General features: G+C 40.7%; 1 protein-coding gene across 9 annotated transcripts in view; it reads right to left on the reverse strand.

The window, feature by feature from the left end:
- Window positions 1-3061: 3061 nt before the first annotated feature.
- Window positions 3062-26871, reverse strand: part of LOC101831360 (transmembrane protein 180) — a 32051-nt gene continuing 8241 nt past the window's right edge. For 4 of the 9 annotated variants that reach the window (XM_040755263.1, XM_040755235.1, XM_040755239.1 and 1 more), the window contains exons 3-7: window positions 25518-26240; window positions 16910-17064; window positions 15446-15529; window positions 14177-14299; window positions 3062-3343 (exon numbers count right to left, since the gene is read on the reverse strand). In XM_040755263.1, coding sequence (XP_040611197.1) covers window positions 3211-3343; window positions 14177-14299; window positions 15446-15529; window positions 16910-17064; window positions 25518-26240 — 1218 coding nt within the window. In that variant the 3' untranslated portion in view covers window positions 3062-3210. Of the gene's footprint in view, window positions 3344-8363; window positions 8454-8678; window positions 8743-9214; window positions 9269-14176; window positions 14300-15445; window positions 15530-16909; window positions 17065-25517; window positions 26241-26871 lie in introns of all 9 variants that reach the window. The other 5 variants (XM_040755242.1, XM_040755253.1, XM_040755247.1 and 2 more) reach the window with 5 other exon arrangements.

Raw genomic sequence — 26871 nt, forward strand, 5'->3', positions numbered from 1 at the left:
TTTTGCCATTATTGCTTTGTTGCACATTTTCCAAATGAACAATAATGTTGGTTGTTTTTTTTTTTTTTGGTATTTACGAGACAGAGTTTCTCTGTATTGTTTTGGAGGCTGTCGGTCCAGCCTGGCCTCGAACTCACAGAGATCCGCCTGCCTCTGCCTCCCGAGTGCTGGGATTAAAGGCGTGCGCCACCACCGCCCGGCAATGAACAATAATGTTAAGCACATTTCCAGGTACTATGTGTCATCTGTAATGAAGTGTCTATTCAAATCTTTACATGTTTTTAAATTAAATTGTCATTTTCAATTGAATCTAGAGCCTTTTATTGATCCAAAAATAGTCCTTTATCACTAGGCATTTTGTAAACATTACCTTGCAGTTTGTGGAGTACATTTTCATTTTCTTAACACTGTCCAAAGTAGTTTTGATTTTGTGATTGTTTTATGGATTATAAAAGCATACAGCGGGGTTGGAGAAGTGGCTCAGACACTAAGCCTGCTTTCAAGCTGAAAGTCTGAGTTCAATCTCACACAAACTTTAAAAAATGTACAGAGGAACCTGTAAGAAAGAGCAGATCACAGGAAAAGTTTCTGTGTGTGTAATTTATAACATATAATACAGTCATCCAGGTGTGATGGCTCATGCCTATGTCCCAGTACTCACTAGGTTGTGATGGAGGACTGCCATTAGTTTAAGGACAGACTGTACTACATAGCAAGTTCCAGGCCAATCTGGTATACAAACTAAAACTCTGTCTCAAAAAAAGTTACACCTAACTGAATTGATCTATTTGTGTGCTGGATAGGTCAGGAGGACTACATATATGCTAAGTCTACCACTGACCCAAACCCCTCCCTGAAAACCCCTGATAAGTTTTGTTTTTTATAAATCATGCTGCAAAATTTACAACAAAGCTTCACTGATGGCTATTTTTCCTGATGCTGTGACCAAATACCTAACAGAAAGCAACTTACAGGTTGAAAAGGTTTATATTGACTCATAATTTGAGAGGGCAGAATCATGGCAGAAGAGGGACTGTGAGGCAGCTGGTCACACTGTCACCTCAGGAAGCAGAGATGAACGATGGTGCTGTAACCCCCGTATTTCTCCCTTTTTACTCAGGCTGGAAATCCAGACTGAGATGGTGCTGTGCCCACACTCAACATGGTTCTTCCTCCCCCAGCTGTACTCATGCAAAAACACCTTCACAGACACACTGAGAGGCATGTCTCCTAGGTGACTCCTAATCCAATCAAGTTGACAGTGAAGACAACTGTCACACTTTTATACTAAATATGGGTCTTGCTCTCTCTCTCCTCTCTCCTCTCTCTCTCTCTCTCTCTCTCTCTCTCTCTCTCTCTCTCTCTCTCTCTCTCTCTCTCCTCTCTCCTCTCTCTCTCTCTCTCTCTCTCTCTCTCTCTCTCTCTCTCTCTCTCTCTCTCTCTCTCTCTCTCTCTCTCTCTCTCTCTCCCTCCCTCCCTCCCTCCCCCCTCTCTCTTTTGACCTGGCTGACCTAGAACTTGTTTTGTAGAGCTAGCTAGCCTCAAACTCACAGAGACCGACCTACTTCTGCCTCTGAGTGCTAGGATAAAAGGTATGCACCACCACACCTGGCTCCTTTGTCCATTTTTTCCAGTATGTTTGTTTTTGTATATTAGGGTTGAATTTTGCTATATGTTTTAGATATCAGCCCCTTTTGGGGCGAATGGTTTGCAAATATTTTCTCCCAGTGTATGTGATGTCTCTTCACTATTTCCATTGCTGTGCAGAAACTTTTCAGTTTTATATAATCCCATTTCTTTATCCTCCGTGTTTTTCTTCAGTGGTTTTACAGTATTCAGGCTTGTGTTTGAGTCTTTTTTACTTGACTTCTGAATGATTTTTTGTTGTTGATGTTTTTAGTTTTGTATACATGGTTGTTTTGCCTGCACATAGATCTGTGTACCATGTGTAAGCCTTGTGTGTACAGAGGCCAGAAGAGGGTACTGGATACTCTGGAACTGGAGTTACAGATGGTTGTGAGACACCATGTTTGGGGCTGCGAATTGAACCCTGGTTCTTTGGAAGAGCAGCCAGTGCTCTTAACCTCTGAGCTATCGCTCTAGCCCCTTTACTTGACTTCTATGTTTGGTGTAATGAGTCAAATTTCATTCTTCCACATATAGCTATTCTCACCATCATTTATTGAAGACACTGACCTTTTCCCCATTGTTATGTTTTTGGATCCCTTGTCAAAAAATCAGTTTACTATAAATGTGATGGCTATTTCTGGGCTCTTGGTCCTTTTCTAACAGTTGATGTAGCTGCTTCTGTACCAGCACTGTGCTGTTTTCACTATATTAGTTTTGTGGCATATTTCCAAATCAAGAGTGTAGTGACCTTCGTGGCTTTTCATCACAGAAAACTATACAGACAATGGTGATACAGTGTTGATGGGGAAAGGTGCAGAGGAGGCCTGCTCTTGGTAGCACAGACCTGTAATCCCAACTCCTTGGAAGGTTGAAATGAGAAGATTGCTAGTTCAGTGCCTGCCAGGGTTGCAATGTGAGTTCAAAGTGAGCATGGATAACTTAATGAAACCCTGACACAAAATAAAAAACATTTTAAAAACATAGCTTGAGGCTGGAGAGATGGCTCAGCAGTTAAGAGCACTGACTGTTCCTCCAGAGGTCCTGAGTTCAATTCCCGGCAACCACATGGTGGCTCACAACCACCTTGAATGAGATCTGGTGCCCTCTGCTGGCATGCAGGCAGAAGACTGTATAAACAATAAATAAATAAAATATTTTAAAAAATATAGCTCAGTGGTAGAATGTTTGCCTAACACACAAAAGGGTCCTAGCCCCGGTAGAAAAAAGAAGAGGGAAGAATGCTGTCTTCACAAAATTAGTCAAAGAAGCAATATGAGGTTTGAAGAATTTTAAAGAGTGGTGTGTACTGACCAACTGGCTCTAGGAATGCAGGCAGTCTGGTAGTGAAGAGTCGCAGGTCCCAGGCCGTAAGAATGCCAGGAAACAGCCCATGGAGAGGTCATAACTTAGAGAGTAAAGAAGCTCTCAAAACTCCATCAGACTTTGCTTTATTTGCTTTGGTTTTCAAACAAATGAAAGGTTGTAAAGAACATTTTTGCCTTTTTGATCATTTTGAGCGCAGCAAAACCTATAAGAACTGACAAGTAGTGTTGTAACCCTTGCCCAGCATGGCAACTGTGCTTAGATGGTCCCTGAGTAGTCTGCTCTGTTCCTGACGGAGAAGGAGCTCCAAGTCAGAGTCTGCACTGTTGCGATGCCCAGTGGGACCACACAAACCAAATTAAACATGGTGTCTTGAAGATCTAAAAGCATTCTACGGGAGAAGATATACAACAGTTAATTTCCCACCAGAAGCTTCTTTTCTTGTTAATCAAAGTTATTTAACACATGGTATTTGGCAACATTTTTACCTATTAGTTCATTTAACAAGACAGAGACATTGTGTTGTATAATTTTGATTTTTTCAAGTACCTGAGTAATTCTAGTTGCACACAGGAAATGAAAGTGACATGTAAACTTGTGATTATAGTCCCTGCTGACAAGTGTCACCTCTGTGACACAGAACCATATGCCATACATAGGTGGACAGAGAACAGAATCCAGGACACGAAGCAGAGACTTTCAGTGTACCCTCGGGCTAGGCATGGTAGTGTATACTTGCAATCCCAGCACTCAGGAAGCTGAGGTAGGAAGACTGGATTTTAAGCTAGCCTGGACTACTTAGGTAGTTCCAGGTCAACCTAGGTCTGCACATCAAGCAAGACCTTGTCTGAAATAAAAACAATAGAGAATTCTATTGCTGGGTCTGTTGATCCAGTAGTTCAGAGCTACTGGAAAGCTGAGGCAAGAGGACTGAGAGTTCAAGGTCTGTCTGAGCTACAGAGATATCTGCATCCTTGGATGCTTCAGTCTTCAAAATCTGCAAAGCTTTAAACCAAGTGGGCGGGTTTGGACATTCGTTTCTAATACATATGATGGCCATAAAAGTGTTATGATGGAACTTCTCAGGGTGACAGACAAGAACCCTCTGTCAGAAGGTTTACCTATTCTTGGCAAGTAAAGTCTAGAAAAGGCTTCTCAGGAAAAAAAGTACATAAACAGTTCTAGAAAATGCAAACATGTCAGCTAGAAGCCTTCTGTCTAGAATCATATACAAACACTCCAGCCATATCTACGTCCCTCTGAAAGTCTTGTCATGAAATGTTCTTGGTACTCTGGTCTGGTTACATTTGTTAGGTGCGGCCATCCCTCTGAACCCTCACTCATTAAATCCACCCTTCACTCTTACTCCTGCCTGCTGCCCACTCACTTCTGCATTTCTTCTGCTTCTTCTAGTGTACTGAGACAACCACCAGGGCCAAGGGCAGCAGCTAGACTACTCACTGCATCCAGACAGTGGCCTCATTGCTGCTCTGCCCAAATCCTCTGTGGAAAACTTCATTTGTAGAAGCATGTGGTATATTGTTTCCCAGAATTCTCTCATTTAAGAAAAATCCTCTGTGGAGTCCAGAACTAAGTACTAAATGAAGAACCAAGACTGTTCTCCCAGTTTCACAGGCTTTAAGTGATGTAACTTAATTTTATAATGATTACATTTCAAACCAACAAAAATGTAGAAATTAATTCAAAGAATACCCTATACCAGGGTATAATAAATACCAAAAATAAAACATTATTTATAAATCAAAAAATGAATAAAAAGAAAAAAAGAAAGAAAACTCCTCTCGGGCTGGAGAGATGGCTCGGCTGTTAGAGGCTAGCCTTACAACCAAAAATATAAGAAAAATCCTCTCCCTCCTTCCATAGCAGACCTGTCTCTGTCCTTAAGACTTGCTGGGGCCTAATTGCCTCACTCCAGCCCCAACAGCCAGCTATTATCATCCAAACCTCATTAGAGGAAGTCATGCCTATGTGATCACTACTGCCTCAGTGAGAGGCATGTGACTCACATGATGGTGCCTCTGAGGATCTGCCTGGGGACTTTGGATATGCTGCTGGGTCAAAGGTGCATATTTATTCACAGTCTGGAGCTGTTCAGTCAGTAAACCTTGGGGCTATGTTGCTACCAAGTGGTAAAAGCTTGAAGCCACAACAGAGAGGTCAAAAAAATCTCCTGACATCATAGGACATTCTTCAGGCATAACCAGGAGGTCCCTATTCTATTGAGGCTAGCCTGCACTACATTTCTGCCACCTGGAGCCACAACAGTCTGAAAAATCATACCTTTCCAGCTGGCACTTATGCCCACATTACTGTAAACTAGCTACTTTGATCATGCTGGGTGAAAGTAGTATGGAATAGGCCACAAAGGGTTAAAACAAAGAGGTTTGAAACAGCTAAGCACACATTTCCAGAATGAGAGCACCAGGTCATGACTGTGCTTTTGAACTTGAGGCTGTAGGTGCTTATAAACGGGAGGCATCGCTTACCAGTCTTGACTGCTCATTGATTTGAGCCACATGACACACTAGATGGGAAACAATGGGTGCAAATGCCAAGAGGTAATGGAGACCTAAGTTCCACTTTGAAACAGGATCATGTCTCTAATAAAAGGGAGAAAGGAAGTGGCCTAATCAAGCCTTTTTAGAGGGGGCACAGCTAAGAGCTGCTTGCTACTTGCAGAATTATTACAATATGTGCCTTATGAAAAGGCTGGTTTATGCTTGGCAGAGGCACCTATGTGTTCTGATCTCAGTGTTTCATTAGCAACAGGAGCCCATTATCCTTCAACATTCTCTAGCTGTAACAGATTCCAGCTTCAGAAATATCAAGAAATTGTACTCCAGATGCCAGGGGCTCTCTCTGGGAAATTTTCCACTTCTGCGATGGAAGTGTCTTTTTTCTCCTGTTTGCCTGGGGAGAAGGGTCTGGAGAACACCTGTGATGATTTTCAGAGTCAAAGCCTCTCGTGAGCATGCTGACTTAGGCTCGGGGATGCTGGAGAGATGGTTCTGTAGGCAGTGAGCTAAAGCATGGGGACCTGAGTTTGCATGCCAGCAGTGTAAAAACAAAAAAGCTGGGCATAGCTACTCACTACCTCTATCTCCATGCTGAGGTTTGTAGGTGAAGAGGATGGATATGGCTTTCTGGCTGCCAGTCTAAGGTTAAGTTTAATGAGAGACTCTGTATCAAAGCAGTATAGAGTGATATAGAAGGACAGCCAACATCCTCTTCTGGCCTTCATAATGTGTACCTGCACATGCATATAACATTAACACACACACACACACACACACACCCTTAGGCTACATGCTCAAAGGCAGCAAAGGAACAAACATTCCAATGAATCTAACAACCGGGCATCTATTCTAGGGCAGTGGGAAGGGAGAGGGACTGGGGGGATCCACGAGGAACACTTGAGCTTTTGTTGCAGTCATCATTGAATGGCTTCACACTTCCCAAAGTACCTGTGAGTTCGCAGGCTGTCTTGAAGCTCTTCAAGATTTGTCTCCCAAGTTCTTTCATTTTCTCAAAACAGGGTTTTGTTGCAGCTGGCCTGGAGCTTGCTTTATAGATCAGACTGCCCCAAACTAGGGACAATTCATCTGAGATTACAGGCATCCATCATGTCTGCCTTCTTCTACTTTCTCAACATTTATTCTTTCTCCTAAAATTTTATTCCAAGTCAAGGAGGTGATTTTAGAGAATTGATTCTCCTCTCTCTACTGGAATATGGATGAACTCATTGACTAATTTAGCTAATTTTCTGTCAGAATGACTTCACCTCTCATTTCCAACCTTACTATGGTGGTTTGAATGAAAGTGACCCCCACAGGCTCATATATTTGGATGTCTGGTTTCCGGATAGTTGGTGGACTGTCAGGAAGGATTGGGAGGTGTGGCCTTCTTGGAGGAGGTGTGTCACTATGGAGGGCTTTGAAATTTCAAAAACCCATGTCAGGTCCAGTGCTCTCACTCTGCTTCCATCTTGCAGATCATATGTAAGCTCTCAGCTACCTCTCCAGCACCAGGCCTGCCTGCTGCTATATTTCCCACCATGTTGATCATGGATTCATCCTCTAACACTGTAAACACACCCCCAATTAATTGCTTCCTTTCATAAGTTGCCTTAATCATGGTGCCTCTTCACAGCAATAGAACAGTGAGTAAGACACCAACATTCTGAAGGAATGTCCAGCATAAAAGTAATTCTTCAGGCAAGCAAGATGGATCAGTGAGCCACATTTGATCCTGGGACACACACAGACAACTGACTCCCACTTACACCATGGCACATGCACTCATTCATTCATAAGCTTGGTTTATGCCTTTTTCACCAAATATTTACAGCACATTTGCTACATTAGGTTCTTGGGATGTAGAGCAAACAATCTTGGCACTCAACAAGCCCTACCTTCTAGCAGAAGCAAAGAAACCATAAACAAATGTATTTTAGTGTATAATTATAATGATATTTCTCCTTATGAGAAAATGACATTCACCCCATTTTCTCTCATTATTTTCTTCTTTCAAAAGAAAAAACCTACCTAATTGTAAGTAATAATATCCCCAAATATTACCATCTGGTACACCTTACTTTAACTTACACCTGCTAAGCCATTTACAAAGTCAACTCTATGAAGCAAAGGGGGCATAATACATGTTATCATAGTAGCACCTCAAATTCTATTACACTTAGACTCTTCCCTAATCACAAAGCTTAAGTGAAGCCTGTTTCCTCTCTACTCTCCTTTTACCTGTTGATATCATTTCTAAGTGCATGATATTACTGGGGCTGCATCCATGAAATGACTTTTACTACCAGTCATAAAAACAGGCAGTTATGTCAATGGAGTTGTAAGTCAAGTCAGTATCAGTAAGGAAAGGCACGCTCATGTTGGAAAAGGCCAAGGAAATTTCAGTTCTACCTGGCAGGATAGTCTCTTTTGACTTTGAGTCAGGAAAACTCACAAATACATAACTTGCTACCTCCATCTATGAAGACTATAAGGGATGGGTGGGAGTGGAATAGTCTAGTGTTTCTCCATAAACACCTTAAGATTGATACTCCCTCCTTTGGATTAAATAGTTTCCTCAGCTGACCCCTTTGCAATGGAACACTAGGTCCATTTACAGAAGTAAACAGGAAATGCTATGGGGTGAAAATTAACATTGGCATAATTCTATGGAAAAACCCTAAGTACATATATTACTGTGGTTCTAGAATTCCGGCCCCAATTTCAGAACCCCATCTCTGACATGGTATCAGTAAAGCAATGTAGCCCTGGCTGTAATCTTTTTGACCAAATGTTCTTAATTTAAAACAATGAAAACAATTGTATCTACTAGAGTTAGAGCCTAGACTTAAACGTTGGTTCAAAATAAGTGCTTACCTCTATATTTCTAAACATACATGCGCTCATATGTACTTTCCAACTTTAACATTTTGCCAGCTTTTAATGCTGTCTTTCCAGTTCACAATGCTGGGGAAGGGGAAGAAGGAAGTTGCGTCTCACCAAAATACAAATCTGAGGCAATGCATGGAATGTTCTAACTGCTGGCTTTTTTTTCTAGTTCTTTTTGTGCACCTATAATAGCTATGCAGACTCCAAAGAGGAAGGTGTTAGATGCTGTAGGTTCTTTTTTCTTTTCCTTTTTGTTTTCTTGCCAAGATTATATATATATTGGCTGGGGATGGTGGTACATACCTTTAATTCCAGCACTGCCAAGGCACAGGTAGGAGGATCTCTGAGAGTTTGAAACCAGACTGGTCTACAAAGCAAGTTCCAGAATAGTCAGGGCTACATAGGAAAAAAAAAGCTATCTCAACCAAGCAAATAAACAAACAAAGATTATATGCATAAACAAACTCAATATTAATAACCTAGAAAACTGTTAATACAACCATGTGGTCTAGGAAGATAGCTTGGTCAGGAAAATGCTTGCCATGTAAGCATGAGGACCCAAGTTCCAGCCCCAGAAACCACATAAAAAGCCTGATATGATGCTGTGTACTTGTAACCCCAGCACTGGGGGGGTAGAGATAAGAGAAGATCCCTGGGACTCACTGGCCAACCAGCCTAATTTACATGGTGAGCATCAGGCCAGTGACAGACCCTATGTAAAAAATGAAATAGTACCACAGAAATGACATCTGAGTTGACCTTTGCCCTCTACATACATGTGCATACATATATATGTACACACACACTAAATAAATAAACAAGTGTTTTATGATACAAACCTTGAGGCTATTTTGAAGCTGTAAGGTGAGTCAAGTCCTGGCTATTGTTGTCTACTATGCCATTGAAAAAGGAAAACGTTATTTGGGTTAGTCACTCTGAGATTTCATTTTGTATCTGAATTGAGTTCTTGCTATTGTTGTCTGCTATGCCACTGAGGGAGGAAAAAGACACTCTTTAAAGTTTCTTCAAGAATACAATTTTGAAGGTATCTATTATGAAATGTCAAGACAGAAAACCAGCAAAAATGGTGTATATGTGTGTATATATACATATATATATAATTTATTATTTTATTTGGGGATTTTTAGACATGTTCTATGGAGCCTTGTCTGGCCTAGAACTCTGTATGGAAATGAGGCTAGCCTTGAACTCACAGAAATCTTGCCTCTGCTTTCCAAGTGCTGGGAATAAAGGCATGTATGGGATTAGAGCTGAATAATATTCATATTATTTTATATATGTATCAGACTCATTATCTATCTGTAGATGGACACACAGGTTGGATCTAATTCACTGCTACATATAGTAAATAGAGCAGTAATAACTATGGATATGCAAGTATCTCTATGATAGGATATAGCATTCACAAGGAATGCTACATACATAACCTTTTTTGTTTGTTTTTTGAGACAGGGTTTCTCTGTGTAATCACTCTGGCTGTCCTGAAACTCACTCTGTAGATCAGAATGGCCTTGAACTCACAGAGATCTACCTACCTCTGCCTCCCAAGTGCCCCTGCACTGCCTGGCTCACACACAACTTTTAACAGCACACTTGTATGGCTTGGGATAGAGATTAATGGTAGAGCATTTACATAGCATGTCCCAAGCTCTGGATCACATTTCCAGCATTGGGAAAAAAAGGAAGAAAGAAACATGCATTTATATAAATCAGATTGATCACAGATCTGGTTTGGTTTGAATTTTTAGATAGGCTCTTACACTACAACTCAGACTAGCCTGGAACTCACTGTATAGTACAGGCTGGTTTCAAACTCATGGCAATCCTATTTCAGTCTCCTGTGAGCTAGTATTACAGGTATAAGCCATCATACCTAGCAAAAGCTATTTCTTAAATAATGAATTTTATTAATAAATTATCTACAACAGGCCAGTAGATGACGGTGTAATCCAGTGAATCAAACCAGCAGCCTATGACCCCTGGTAAAAATGTACCTTTGAATTCCTAATGTCCTGTGGAGTATCAGGAGCTTGGCCAAAACTGCAGGGCATTCCTGGCACATAGAGAGGGTGTCGTTATGCATCCAGTGCAAGTAACCAATCACAAGCCTGTGTTCCTTTGCATTGTGGCTTTTCTAAACTCTGGACTTGGCTTGGTGTACTGTACTTGCCCTTCTGCCTCCCTAATGCCATGTAAGCAGAGAGGGACCAAACCTTAGGACTCTAGCTCCTAGCTCAGTATTAACATGGCAAAAATTCCACAAATGCCTGCCAAAAAAGAACACAAATCTACTTAGTTGAGCAAATGAAAGGAGGAGGTCTTTTCTACAAAATGCTAGAACTTGATTGTGCATTCTCTTGTGTAATATGATGATAACTTATTCTATAATTTCAAAACTGTCTCTTCATGTTTGCAATGCCAGAAATTGAAGTTCACACACACTTGGCAAGTGATTTACCACTGAACTATAGCCCCATAGTTCATGTAATTTTTAGCAGGAGTTACACACACACACACACACACACACACACACACACACACAATTAAAAAGAAGTAAATATGTACATTAAACAGATAGTAAAATAATCTCTTGCAGAAAATAATTTTATTTCCTTTTTCTCTTTGACAGGGTCTTACTCTAGTCTAGGCTAGCCTGAAACTCACTATGTAGACCAACCTGGCCTAAAGCTCACACTATCTCCTGCCTCAGCTTCTCACTGGCAGTACTACTGCATTTAGGCAGATGAATCTCTGAGTTCAAAGCCAGCCTGGTCTACAGAGTGAATACTAAGACAGCTAGGACTACATAGAGGGACCCTGTCTTGAAAAAGAAAGGAAGGAAGGGAGGGAGGGAGGGAGGGAGGAAGGAAAAGAAGAGTCAAATGCTAGAAAGCTTATCTGCTAGAGTGACATTTATTTCAATAGACACACTTGCTCAGTTCTTCACACTGGTGGAGCTTAATAGGTTTAGTCCCACACCACCATCACAATAGGTTTCTCCACCAATGCAGTAAGCCTGATCAAGCCCATTTGAAAAGGTATAACAGGTTTATTTGAGCAAAGCAACTCCTGGGCAGGTTCTCCAGTCCTAGAGATCAAGACAAGAAGCCGCGCCCACAAACGAAAGCTGGAAAACTTTATAGGTTGTAGGCACAGGATGATGACATGTCTGCCACAAGCTGGGCTTGTGCCCACATATAGTAAAAAGCTGAGTGCTTAGGCAGGGACTTGGGCAGTTGGCAACTTCAGAGGAAGAAGCTGCAGCAGCCACCAAGAATGTAGAACTGGGCTTTCTGGTACCTTTCTTTGTTCATAGACTCTCTGAGTGGAAGGGGTTTGGGGAACAAGACAGGAATTGAACTTCCTGTCAGAGGTTTCAACTGAACAGAGATATACTCAGCAAAGCACACCTGCTGAGAGCTACAGTTAGCCTATGGACTTTCAGGTAACATGAGCCACATGGGGCCACCAGAGGCCAAGGGTTAATTATCACTTAAAAGATAAAAGATATTCAAGTGCCAGTATGAGCTTGTATCTCGGAAAATGGTTACAGTATCACAAAACTGGTTTGCCAACATGTCAGGCTGCCAACGTGTCATGTTGCTAAGCCAGCAAGAATTAGTGTTCAGAGCTGCTGTTCCCAAGGCTATAAATCTTGAGGTTCCTCCCCTTGGCTGCACAAGAGGAAAGGTGGGGAGTTTCAAAGATGCTGGTGGCTGTATCATACCTCCGGAGTTTCTGATTGAACTGGTCTGGGGTGTGACCTGGCCATTGGAGCTTGTGATTCTACAAATGGGATTGAGAAGCTTGACTGTGGGGCCTTTGTGTTTTTGAGAACACAAATAATCAGAGTGAGTTAAAAACACCTGCTCTTCCTCCCTTGCTGTCACAACTCTCTAAGAATAAGCTAATGTGAGAGATGTATAGCCATCACATCAAGTGTCTTCTCCCCCTTTTGGTCACCATAGCTTTCTACCACAAACTTGCTTGAGACTTGAATAAGCAGCTCCTTGAATAAGAAAACCAGTCACCTAGTATATGGAGAAGCTGAGATTATGAAAGAGTTCCTGTACATTCTACAGAAAAGATGCAAATGCTGTTCAAAGCCCTGAGTTCAATCCCCGGTACCAGATTATATGTACTCCACGAAGAAGTACTGTATAGAAGTGTATGCTCATCTCAGTAAGCCCAACACTTAGGAGGTTCAGGTCAGGGGCTAGTAAGATGGTTCAGTAGATAAAGGTGCTTGCTGCCAGGACTAACAACTAAAGCTCAATTCCTGGGCCCTACAGGGGAAGGAGAACCAACTCTTGTCATAGAACGTGTACATACGGTTGCTGGTGCACACACACACACACACACTCACTGAATAACCAAAGATACAAGCTTCTAGAAACAAATATTTACATTATCAATTATTTAATCTAAGAGTGACTATATGAATTTTCTCTGTACTTTAAGCTATTTTGTGTATTTAAATTGTTTGTAATAATAGCCAGGCGTTGGTGGCACACGCCCTTAATCCCAGCACTCGGGAGGCAGAGGCAGGCGGATGGATCTCTGTGAGTTCGAGACCAGCCTGGTCTACAGAGTGAGTTCCAGGACAGTCTCTAAAACAATACAGAGAGACCCTGTCTCAAAAAACCAAAAAAAATGTTTGTAACAAAAAGTTGTGAGGAAAAAGAAGATGTCTGTCTTGATAATCGGAAGATAGGGGCACACACAGGGTTACACACAGCTGACTCTACATGTGATCATGGTCAAACTTTATATTTCCACGTATTTGAAGGTGTTTGTAATAAAGTGGTAGAGGGAGAAGTTGTGACAAAACGTAAAACCCTTTGTTTATATAGAAAAACCATAAAATTGACAGAAAAAAATTACCAGAACTAAAAAATATTATAAAAAAGACTGCAAAATAGCCTACCCCAACAAAGTCAATGTGTTTCTTATCTACAAGAAATAAGCAAGTAAATTTTAAATTACAAATGGAATGTTACTTATATTAGTGCAATATAAAATACTTAGATATAAGCCTGAAAAAATAAGCCAAATCTACACAAGGAAAACTACAAAGCTCTGACAAAAAAAAAAAAAACCACAGAAGGTCTAAGATCCCTACTCATAATAGGGAGCTCGGTCTTAGCAGGTGCCTGTTCTTCCCACTTGGATCTATAGAGTCCCTTGCCCATGAGTGTTCCCTGACCATAGGCAGACTGGGGCATAATCACAGTACCTGTGTACTTCTGGTACAATCCTTTTTATTTTTGTGATACTGAAGATCAAACCTAGAGCTTCCTGTATGCTAAGTAAGTGCTCTACCACTCAGCTATCTTCCCAAGGCTTGGTGGGACCTATCTCAGTATTTTGTAATCTCTAGAGCCCTATGGATGCTCCTTATTCTTATTTAATTCCCAGTATTGTTTTATCTAGCATATAAGCAAGTCCTCAGAAATAAGACATTTTATTACAACTCAACTGAGACATTTGAGTTAATAGCTAACAATATCCAAAGTTCAAGGCAATTTCTTTGTTTTGTTTTGTCTTTTCAAGACAGGGTTTCTCTGTGCCTTTGGAGGCTGTCCTGGAACTCACTCTATATACCTGGCTGGCCTCAAACTCACAGAGATCCGCCTGCCTCTGCCTCTGGAGTGCTGGGATTAAAGGCGCGCGCCACCACTGCCAGGCGTCAAGACAATTTCTTATAGTTAATGGGAAAGGGTGAATTTGCTTGCATGACAGCAAAGGTTTTTGTTTTGTTTTGTTTTGTTTTACTCTACCTGTTGTTTGGCTCTCCATATCCATACTGGTTTAGCTTAGACAGTATCAACATGGGAGCTAAAGACTGGGCAGGTCTGGTAAACAAAGCACTGATGCCAAAAACCATCAAGGAAAGGGGAGACCTAAAACAGACAAAAAAAAGCATTGGTCTTAAAATAAATCACATTTGTTGCACTTTTTTCTTCTTTGAGACAGTGTGTGTGTCTCACTATGTAGCTCTGGCTTGTTGTTTAGAACTCACTTTGTAGAACAGGCTGGCCTTGAACTCACAGAGACTCATCTGCCTCTGCCTCCCAAGTACTGGAATTAAAGGTGTGCTCCATTGTCCCAGCACATCTATTGTATTTCCGTGCTCAAGTATGTATGCATATCTATGTGTGAAAGGCCTCTTCATGTGAAGTTCCCTTTGATTTAAGTAAACATCTATAGAAATATCTTAGTAATCACAAAATATTAGTTCCTCAATTTTAAGGGATAATAGAATGTAACTCCTTTGTTGTTATTCTTTTTGTTGCTGTTTTTTGTTTGTTTGTTTGTTTGTTTGAGGCAGACTATGTCGCCCAGTTGAATTGCAATTCACTATGTTCAACTCAGTTAAACCCTGAACTTGAGGTGATCCTTCTGCCTCAGTCTCCACAGTGCTAGGATTACAGGTGTGAGTCACAACACACAGCTATTTATTGAGACAAGGTCTTGCCATATGAATGGCCTAGAAGTCAAGTGATCCTCCAGCAACAGTCTTGAGAGGCTGAGACTTCAGAGAGGTATCACTCTGCTTATCTGACAATGAGCAGTTTATGTGTATTTGCATTTGGTAATTATCTGACAATGAGCAGTTTATGTGTATTTGCATTTGGTAATTGCAATCCGTACAACAGAAAACAAATTGAGATTTCGCTTTGGCTCCTAAACTTTAAACCTGATGTAGCACTGGCTGTGAACCTAAGCAATAAAAATTATGATGTCCTTTCAGAAATAGGAAAATATTGCCAGGGGCAAGGGATATAGCTCAAGGGTAGAGCACTTGCCTACCATGTACAAAGCCCTGAGGTTCAAACCACAACATTGCAAACCAAGAAAAGGAAAGGTTGCCCAGGGTGAAGAAACATGAACGTCCTACAATATTCTGTTCCCTTGATCCCAGTAACAGGACAGCCATTAGGATCATTATTCTGGTATGTATTTTTGGTGTCAATATAACTGAGCTATAGAGACTCTGGTAAGTCCTTGTGACATTTTGTACTTAATAGCTGAACAAATATACTTACTGCCCGTTAAACTTCAGTAAATCTGCATCAACCATGTCAGCCAGTGGCAAGTTAAATAAGCAAAAAGAGGCTTGTATAATCACCCTAGAAAAAAATTAAAATATTGTACACATATGAACATTCTATAACAACAAAGCATAGATCTATTAAAAACAAAACAAAACAGGGCCTGGAGAGATGACTCAGCAGTTAAGACAACTGGTTGCCCATTAAGAGAACCCAGGTTTGATTCCCAGCACCCACATGGGAACTCAGAACTATCTATAACTCCAATCCCAGAGTTATAACCTCCTCTGGCCTCTGTTGGCATCAGGTACACACATACAAGTGAAACATTCATACACATAAAATAATTTTAAAACAAGCAAAGCTGGGCACAGTAATACATGCAGGCAGTCCCAGCACATGGGACTGGAGTTATGTATGTGTACCATGTATGTATAGAAGCCCACAGAAGTCAGATAAGGACATCAACTCCTTGGAACTGGAGTTACAGACTGTTGTGAGTCACCATGTGGGTGACAGGAACTGAACCTGGGCCTCTACAAGAGGAGTAAGCTCTCTTACTGCTGAGCCATCTCTCCAGCCCTCCATCTTATTTTTAAAACAAAGTCTTTCTCGTTGAACCTATGGCTCACCAGTTCAGCTAGGTAGGCTGGCCAGTGAGCTCCAGGGATCTTGCTTTCCCTACCCCATGGTCCATGCCCTGATTCCAAGCATTGGGGGTTACAGAGCATGCTGTTATGTCTGGCTGTTTACATGGGTGCCAAGGACACTTAAGTTTCTGTGGAAAGCAGTTTACCAACTGAATCATCTCATAGTCCCTTGGTGAGGCTTTTTGGTTTGGGTTTTTTTATTGTTGTTGTTATATGTTTTGTTTGTTTGGTTGGTTGGTTAGTTGGTTTTATTTTCTTTTGAGACACAGTCTTACTCATAGTCCAGGCTTATTTAGAACTTACGGCAATCCTCCTGCCTCAGCCTCTGAGTGCCAGGTTACAGGGGTGAGCCACTGTACTGCTATTAAACAGAGTTTATAGCCGGGTGTTTGTGGCACATGCCTTTAATCCCAGCACTTGGGAGGCAGAGACAGGCGGATCTCTGTGAGTTCGAGGCCATCCTGGTCTACAGAGGGAGTTCCAGGACAGCCTCCAAAACAATACAGAGAAACGCTGTCTCGAAAAACAAAAACAAAAAACAAACAAAAACAGAGATTATCTTTGCTACAAATCTACTATATGAAATACTTCCTAAATACAAGCTGTTAATAGCCAAACTATTTCATTGAGAAGTGCAATATTCCAGCCTACAAATGATAATTCAACTCCAATTCAGATCAAGTATGTTAAGCCTGGTGTGGTGGCTCATGCTTATAACTCCGGCTAACCAGATTAAAGATATCTCCAAGTTTGGAAGGGTGCTGGAAAAGTGTGGTATAGTGCTGAAATAGACCTGGCATTTACTTACATGATAACAGTGAGATAAACAGCCAAACAGTAATAGTATTCCTGTCCCAGAAGTAACATGACAATGGCAGCTGCTCCTTCTAGGTAGAAAGAAATCAAGATAATCTTATAGTAACCATATTTCTTCAGCCAGGACTGACCTAGAAGTACCAGGCACTGCAAGGAAAAGAGATTGGCACTATGTTAAGAAGGAACCCGTCCCACCCATTAATCCTGCCTACCTGTGATGACAAAATCAGTGTCTCCTTACAAAACTAAGTTACTTATGAAGTACAATATCTGTTACATCACAGCTTAGACTGTCTTGTTTTTGTGGATTTGGTTTGATTTTGAGATCAAGTCTTATTCTGTGACCTCATCTGGCCTGGGAATTATCATATAGCCCAGGCTAGCCTTGAACTATCAGTAATTCTCCTTCCTCAGCCTCCCAAATGCTGGGATTATAGATGACTCATCCACATACATAAAAAAATGGAAAGGCTGGGGACGTAGTTTGATGGTCAAAAGCACACTCGTAGCTCTGAGTTCCACCCCCCCACCCCCGCACTGCCAAAAAGGGAGGAAAAGAAAAAACAACTACTGGCATTGATGTTATTTGACTATTAAAGAAACTGTTACTATTTCCATAAAACATATCAACTACCCAGGAAGTGGAAAGCTCAACCAAAACCAAAAGAGTGACAACGTTTACAATTGGAGGTCAAAACCCAGCATTGACTCAAGATGGGTCATTACTAAGCATCTCCTTGTCCACACTGTGAGGTAAATCTGAGATGCCCCTTATCCTGAAATGAGAAGTCTGTTACACAATAGCTAGGTCTATTCCTTCTGAGTAAGTGTTATAGATTTTAAGCATTCCAACAGATTCACACCAATAACTTTTTTCCCTTTTGTGTCTTTTTGCTCCCATTTCTGAAGCCGTTCATTGTTCTAGACTGAAGAGTCTATTACATGTCCGCACACATGCATTCAAAGATCAGAGGACACTCTTTGTTTTCAACATGAAAAGTGCATTGTTTAGCCCAGAAAAGTTTCTACTAGCCAAATGTATGTACATTACAATAGAAGAGGATTTTGAACAGTGTAAGTCGAATACAAATGTTCTTTAATAAACAGAAGGGTTTCCCTTTTGGCCCACTCTTTGGCTAACTCCTCTACTTTCAAGGAACAAGAGCTTATTTTCTAGAGGCTGAAACAGTGGCTCAGTGACTGGCAATTCTTAGAGGAGAAGTACATAAAGCACCCACAAATTCCAGGATGCTCCTTTGTACAATTGTATTATAAAGTCACCCATGTCCACTTTCTGAAATGAAGTTGCTTCATATCAGTCTCTAATACAGAAATATGCAAGAAGTCAAGAATAACACAAGAAACGTGGCAGAGTGCAAACTGCATGATTGGGAAATCAGAGCCTTATGTCTGAATACCAGCTCTGTCACTTCTAATTGCCTGTGTGTTCAAAGGCAAGTTACTTTGCCTAAGAGACATTTTTTAATGTCTAACTCCTCTCCCCTCTCTACTTTTTGCTCTATTTTATTGCATTCTACCAATGAGCAATATCCCAATCACTCCCCTCCCCCCTCATTTAGGTTCACAGTCAATGTATAAGACATTCAATAATTTCTAGCTATTACTCTTATGTCCAATATGTAGAGACACGTGGACCAATAATATTATTACAAAGGCTCATCATAACAAAGAGAAAGACTGTGTCTGAAAGTAAAGCCTTCCACAGAGAGAATTTGGCTTTTCTTTCATATGTCCATCTCAGTAGAAATCTTCAAACAGCTTGTCTCACCTGCGTGTTGGCAAAGCCACCCATAGAAACCCACTGCAAACCAGAGTGAGGGAGGCAGTGTTGAGGTCTTGGTGTCTAGTCTGAGCCATTGTTGTGTGCTAACATGTGTTTTCTTTTAGCCAGTCAGCATAGTGACTGCATTAGACAAGTCCCATTTTTATTTTCATTTTTATAAATGAAGATAAGGAGACACAGAGAAGTTGAGTAACTTGCTGAGGATCACACAGCTAATAAACAGGGAGCCAAAGATTCTCCTTTGAAAAGATTCCAATACCCTTAGATGCCACTGAACTCTTAAACAGCAACTGGAGAGAAAGAACAGTTGTCATCCTCAGTCACACTATCTCACACACACCTGATTTCAGAAGCTAAGCTTGGATGAGAGGAAGACCACTTGTATATTCTCTTTTTGAGATTAATTCTCAACCTATGTCCCAGGCTGGCCTGGAATTCATACCAATCCCCCTGCCTCAGCCTCCTGAGTGCTAGAGTAACCATGTAAGTCACCAAACCTGGCTTGTTCCTTCTTTTATCCTTCCATTTATTCAACTTTTTGAAATGAAATAGTGTCACCTCATTACTGTGCCCAATTATTTAAAGCGGTTAAAGTCATTTAGTTGAACAATGACAATTCTCATTAGCTATCATTTTAATACCATATTTTATGCAAGCATTATTTACCTAGAAATGAAGAATAAATGAAGGCAGCTTTGTATTTCATATGTTCTTGTGAGGGCTTAAGGAAGAAGGCCATTAAAATCTTTTGGACATATTTCTTTTAACATTTAGCAGCTAGGACAAGACTAAGATAAATATTTACTAGCTGAATGTATAGCTTAGCGGTAGAGCACTTGACTATGCAAGGCCCAGGTTCAATCTACAGTACTATGAGAGAAAGAGCTATTTACTGAACATCCATTTAACAAAGAACATATATCCAGAGTATACAAAGAATTTCTGCAACTCAATAATATGAAGATTAAGTAATACACCAATTAAAATTTTGACAAAATGCTGTCATGGTATGATAACACATACTTGTAACCTCAGAACTCAGTAGGCTGAAGCAGGAGGATTGCCACAAGCCTGAGACCAGCCTGGACTACATGGAAAATTAAAACAAGGAAACAAAAGTTTGAAAAGTAAGCAAGCACTTGAGAAGATATTCAACATCATTATCACACAGAAAATCAAAAATGCAATATGTCATGGCATGCCTTCTAACATAGTTAAAGTGAAAAGGATTAATTATATCAAGTGTTAGTGAGAATACCAAGCAACATTTATACACTACTGGTATAATGTAAAAGGTGAATGAATGAGTAAAGTACTTGGTTACACAAACACAAAGGCCTGAATTTAGATCCCCTGCACCTACATAAATGCTCAACATGGCACTGAGTGTCAGAAAGCCCAGCACTGGGGGTAGGCAAAAACAGACAGATCTTGGAGGCTCACTGACCAGTCAGTTTGGCCAATATGGCAAATTCTAGTTCAGTAAGAAACCTTGCCTCAAAAATATAAAGTGGAGAGCAACTGAGGAAAGTAACTGAAGTCAGACTCTAGACTACATGCACACTAAGGCAAGGACACACACACACACACACACACACACACACACACAAATATATTTAAATAAAAAAGGAGACTACAAAACACTGTTAAAAGAAATCTTTAAAAATCTAACCAGGGTGGAGGGTAAGAGCACTTGCTGTTCTTGCAGAGGACCTGAGTTTGGGTCCTAGCACTTACATACTGACTCATAATCATCTATAACTTCAGTGATTTGATACCCTTCTTCTGGCCTCCACAGGCATCAGACATGCACAGGATACACATATATACATGCAGACAAAGCACTCATACACATAGAAATAAATCTTTAAAAAACTACTCAGCAAACTCCCATAATTTGTTCAGCAATGTTCATTGCCACTATATTTATAATACCTAAGAAATGGAAACAACCTAGATATCTTTCAACTAAGGAATGGATAATGAAAATGTGGCACATAAACACTATGGAATATTATTCAGAAGTAAAGAAAAATGAAATCATGAAATTTGAAGATAAATGGATAGAACTTGAAAAAATCATATTGAGTGATGTAATCCAAAGACAAATGTGACATGTTCTGTCTCATCTGCGATTCCTAGCTCCAAATCTTCAGATGTGTACATATAACCTGGGGTAACTACAGAAACCAGAAAAGTAGAATGGGACCGTGAAGTGGGGTATGAGCAATAGAGAAGGGAGAACAGGGTACAAAAGGGAATTTTCAGGGGGAAATGGGGAAAGGGTGGCTTCAATTAGGGAAGGAAAATAGATAAATAGAGAGAGAAGGGTAAAGTAACAGGATTCCTGAAAAAGCCAAAAGACATCTATTATCTATCAAAAATTACAAATAATACAAAGAAGTCTGCATATACATACATAATTTAAATGAAAATTTCCCATCTGTACTGACAACGTTCCACTCAAGAGCAACAGAATAGCCAACAAAAAAATCCCCAAACTAGACATGAGAAGCCCTCTTTTGAGTTGTTGGATAGGGTTATTCAAGAGACCCCAAAAACATTATAGGTTATTGATGTTGCCCTTGGTTACCTCCCAGAGGTAAGTTCCTATTGCTGAAGACACTATGCACTTTCAACACAAGATCCAGGGGACCTGAACTGGATCTGACCTGAAAGACTCCTTCCAGAGAACTAGTTTTCATGGCACCAAAAGGCACCATGCAAGCTTCCGAGGAAAAGAATGGGACAGTCCTACCTCAGCTATGATGCCTATGAACCACAACAGCCAGCATGGCATCATAACCATAAAGGTACAATAGTGGCATGCATACCTTGTTGATAACCAGCAGCTATCTAGTTGAACTTAAGACCTTCTCATCAAGAAGGAATTCATGTCTGGTACTGGAAACCTAGCAAACTATCCAGGGCTAAAGTCATGGATCTTGGAGGGGAACCTACAATCTACACTTTACCAAACTGGCATAATCACTAACTACATTCTAAATACTTATCCTTATACTTACAGATGAGTGAGGATCTCATCCCTCATCAGAGAAAATTCTCTTTACAACAGGTGGAGACCATTACAAAAAACAACAGATCAAAATGCAGATAACAAGAGATCATATGGAGACCATGTCCCAACTGATAAATCCACAAAACAATTCCTAAAGCTCAGAGATTATAAGCAGAGCAATAAGGTGCCAAAAGGAAGGTAAGAGCCAGAACAGGAAATCTGTTGTGAGATTCTGTTTCCTAGAAATATCAGAGAGGCTACAACCACAAAGTTTCATCAATATAGCTATCTACACAAGACCTGAACAATGACAACTTCAACAGACATGCTAATATGGAAAGGGGACAGTTTGCCAGGCTTTAATCCTAGACAAAGAACTATGGGCAACTAGGAAACACTAGGACCAGAAGAAATGGTTTTGTTGTGGAATATTACTTTAACTAGGAAAAGATGTGTCACATTTGTTTATGCTGTCGAATATTACTTTAACTGTGTAAAGGTGTGTGACATTTATTTATGCTGCATTTGTTTAATGATGTATAGGTGTAATACATTTGTTTGTGTTGCATTTGTTTAATTATGAAAAGATGTGTTGCTGCTTCACCTTGCCTGCCTAAGGCACCTGATTGGTCTAATAAAGAGCTGAGCATCAATAGCTAAGCAGAGCAAAGATAAGTGGGGTTGTAGGTCAGAGAGGATAAATAGGAGAAAGGCTTGGATAGGAGAGAAGAAGAAAGAGGAGAGAACGAGGGAGAAGCTGGAGACCAACCAGGAAGCCACCAGTCAGCCAGACACCGAAGAAGCAGGAAAGTAGGACATACAGAAAGAAAGGGTGAAACCCCCTGAGGCGAAAGGTAGATAAAGAGAAACAGGTTAATTTAAAAGAGCTAGCCAGAAACTTGCCTAAGTTAGGCTGAGCATTCATAACTAATAAGAGGTCTCCATGTCATGATTCGGGAGCTAGTTGGTGGTCTAAAAAAGAAAATCTGGTACAGGTTTTCCCGTGGAAAAGCCTCAACTGATTATCTAATGCCAAGCGGTCAGCTCTGAGATCATGTACATACAGGTAGCATTTTATGGACTGAGCAAGGTATATTTATATATTTATAAAAGAGGCCATGGATTTGAGAGACAGCAAGAGAGTGGGAGTTGGAGGAAGGACAGGGAAGGAGGTAAATGAGGTAACTACAATGTAATTCCCAAAAAATTAAAATTAAATTTTTAAAAAATCTATCCAGGCCTAAGGATACAGACTTGCAATCCAAGCTAGCAGAGACTGAGGTAGGAGGACTGTGTTTCATTCCAGATAATGTTTGCATAGAAATTGACAGATTGATCCTACAATTCATAGGAATGTTCAAGGGACCAGAGTAACTAAAACAATTTTGACTCTCACTTTCTATGCCATTAAGAAATTGGAAAAATATAAGCAATCTATCTGATAATAGATTTTATTTAAATTTTTATAGAGGGTCAATATAACTCATTAATAAAAATACAAGAGCTGAGTTTGGGGCAAATGTGTGAATCCTGCACTTGAGAGTAGGAAGCAAGATGATCTTGGGCTTGAATTCAGCCTGAGCAACATAGCAAGACTCCAGCTTAAAAAAGAAAAAAAAAAAAGACACAGGCCAATGAGCAGAACCCTGGGGTTTGCTGCCCATCCAGCCTACTTGGTGAGTTTCAGGCCAGTGAGAAATCCTGTCTCAGAAAGAAAGAAAGAAAGAAAGGAAGGAAGGAAGGAAGGAAGGAAGAAGAAAACTAGGTATGTAGCACCTGAGAAAAAGACACTCAAGGTTGTTCTCTGGCCTCCACATGCTCTTGCACACATGTGTACATACACTGCACACACATACACAAATATTAATACACACAAGATTAAAATAAAAAATAGAAGATAGGTATAAAGTATGGTTTTTAAAAATACATGATGAACAAAAATTAGAAAACAACTTATTTAAAAATGGGGCAAATAAAGCTGGGCAGTGGTGGCGCACGCCTTTAATCCCAGCACTCGGGAGGCAGAGGCAGGCGGATCTCTGTGAGTTCGAGGCTGGGCTGGACCGATAGCCTCCAAAACAATACAGAGAAACCCTGTCTCGTAAAAACCAAAAAAAAAAGTCTAAATACCAAGTTTTACCCATTATTTAATTGCAAAATTAGAAGAAATCTGTATCACAGGCTAGGTTAAGTCATAGATTTAGAGAACACAGTTGGCTGAAGGTAACAATATGTCAGCACTCCAAATAGTTAACAGGGAACATACCATTGTCCATAAGGGTCATGGCCATGGAATTTTAATAGCGCTCTGAAGTCCCAGAACTCAGGCTTTTAGCCAAGTGTTTTGAAACCCTGCTTCATGAATTCTTGATCAGGTTGACTCGTGGGGTTTTTTTGTCTGTTTGTTTTAATCAGCAATTACTAAGAAGTGATGGGGAGGGCGTAGAGAAAAGAATAGTAGTACAGCTTTGGGCCTCTCAAAAAGGTAACATTTAAGTGTCTTTTTTTGTTGTGTACTTTGTTTTGCTCTGTTTAGTTTTAGGTTTTGGTGTTACTTTGTATCCAAGGCTAGCCTCAAACATGTAACAGTCCCCCCTACCTTAGCCTCCCTGAGTACTAGGATTACAGGCATAAGCCATCATTCCCAGTTACACATAAGAGTCCTAAGAATAGCTATCTATAGATAGTTTCAATGGTTTTTCCAGTTCTATTGATAAAGGTGTTAAAGGTTACGTATGCTGGGTGTTTCAGCTCACACCTGTAACCTCAGCACTTTCCCAAGGCTAAGTAGAACTGCCATGAGTTTTAGGCCAGTCTGGGCTACAGAGCAACAATGTCTCAAAAGGAAAAGAGAAAAGAAAAGCAAAAGAAGAAGAGAAGAGTAAGTACAAACTGTTTTAGTGTTTACTAAATGAGATTATAAGGTGGTTATTGAGAGACTGGTAGAAAAAAAACACACAGGTCAAAGGTTAAAGGAATCCTCAAGGTATGTAGGTCATAAGGAACTCCAGGCCTAAACTCTTGACTCCGGATGTGATTCATAATCTTGTTTATAAGCGTCTTTGATTCTTAGCCAGCAGGGGTGAGGGACTCCTTTCCCTTTCTATGTGCCTTGATTTTCCCTGTCTTTCTTTCCTGCCCCTTCTAAGATTTCTTCCATGAAGACAAAATTGTAAATGCCTAAACAAAGCAAAAATATACACTCAAAGGAAGCCATTTACTTCTTCCACAGCTTTGCTGGTGCTTAGATCCAAAGCCAAATGTTTTAAATACTGTTCATAGAGATGGTTTGACACCAAGCTGAAACACCTGAGTCCAATCGCTGGAACCCACATGATGGAAAGAGAGAAACCATGCCTCCAGCTGTCTTCTGACCTCCACAAGTCACCCCGGACACATGCATAAATCACACATGCACACAATTGTCTAGACTTGGTGGTTCTCTAAGTTCCAAGCTATCTTGGTCTACTTAGCAAGCTCCATGGCAGTCAGGGTTATATAGTGAGACCTTGTCTCAAAACAAATACATAAATGCACATGATAGATAAACATAACTTTTTAATCATGTTGCTTGGCCCTCACTGTGCTCTTCCCTTGCTTGCTTTTCATTTGCTTTTCCATTGTGTCTATGGGATCCTGTACAGCATCTGAGCTCTTTCTCTTATTTGAGTTGCTAGTCAATTAGGAACACTACTCATTTAGTCACATTTTTTACCTCTTCAGACAGTGAAGAGTTCATTTTAGTCCTAAGACGACGCATGGAGAATCTTCACATACCTGAGGGCAGATGAAGCCAGCCCCATACATGATGCTCCTTGCGGAAGAAGAGAGAACCTCAATGGGAATGAGGTTATCTGCAAAGATCATCATGAAGTTACTGAAGAAGGTCAAGTGAAAGACTTGAAAGAAATTCATGATGAGGAAAAGGTGGAAGTTCTTCTGAGACAAGAGTTGCCTCATTGGTAAGATGGTGGAGGTCCACGCCAGCTCCTGTTCACTCTCAGAGAGGAAGGTTTCCTGTGGGCTTCTTTTACATTCAAAATGACTCATATGGAACATGCCACTGTAAAGGCTGGTAGATGCCAGGAAAGCAATGACGACAGCAACGACCTGAAAATTGGGCAGGATTTCCATGTTGTGAGAGATGAGGCCACAGAAAAGGATGCTGGTGGAGCCCAGTAGGGATGCCACCTGGTTAATTTTCATCAGCTGCAGCCGGCTCTCATGCCTGGGGAAAGTCTCTGCAAACAAGCGACACTGGGCTTGCTGCACCCAGGCAAGGGTGCTGTCAAAGGCGCACAGGGACACTGCCAGATGAAGTCCATTCAGCCAGTCACCTTCTTGATAGTGTTTCCATGGGAACCAAGGGAGCAGGAAGACCACCGAATGCAAAAGGGCTCCAAACAGGGAACAGTGGTAACTTAGACAGCAATCATACTGAGAGTTCATTCGAAAAGACCCACTCAGGTCATTCAGAACATTACAGATCATTAAAATTACCTAAGGAGAAAAAATACACATAGGATTATTATGTATAGCTGTTAGTAGTGTAGACTACTACATTCAAGATGAGAATGACTCCTGAGGCTGAGTATGGTGGAGCATGCCTGTAATTTCAGCCCCTGGAGGCTGAAGGAGGAGCATCATTGAGTCTGAGACCTGACTGCACTACACACTGACCTAGAGAGCAGAAGGGAGTGAGGGAAGAAAAGAGGGGAGGCAGGAAACAGGAAGGAAGAACATGATTTTTTTTGTTTTGTTTTGTATCTGAAGCGGGAAAAGTCCCAGTTTTCAGAACTATTCATAACCACTAATAATAGTGGCAGGATGGCTCAAAATCCAATGTTTATTTATTTTGCATTCAGGTATAGTACAAGTGTTTACATGTATTATTTTATTAATTTTTTTAAAAAAGCATGACCTTCTGAGATAGGCACTGTTATTCCTCCCAACTTACAAAATTAGACGATGCAGACAGGGAAGATAAGCAATTCATCTAGCTAACTGAATAGAACACCATTGGGATCAAAGCAGTGAACCCAGATTATGTCTTCCACTGTGGCACATAAGGCCATACTTCCTCATGAAATTCAGGCCCTTCCTCTTGTTAATTTTTTATGTCTATGAATGT

Source organism: Mesocricetus auratus, unplaced genomic scaffold (assembly GCF_017639785.1).
Source record: "Mesocricetus auratus isolate SY011 unplaced genomic scaffold, BCM_Maur_2.0 Super-Scaffold_4256, whole genome shotgun sequence".
Classification (NCBI taxonomy): domain Eukaryota; kingdom Metazoa; phylum Chordata; class Mammalia; order Rodentia; family Cricetidae; genus Mesocricetus; species Mesocricetus auratus.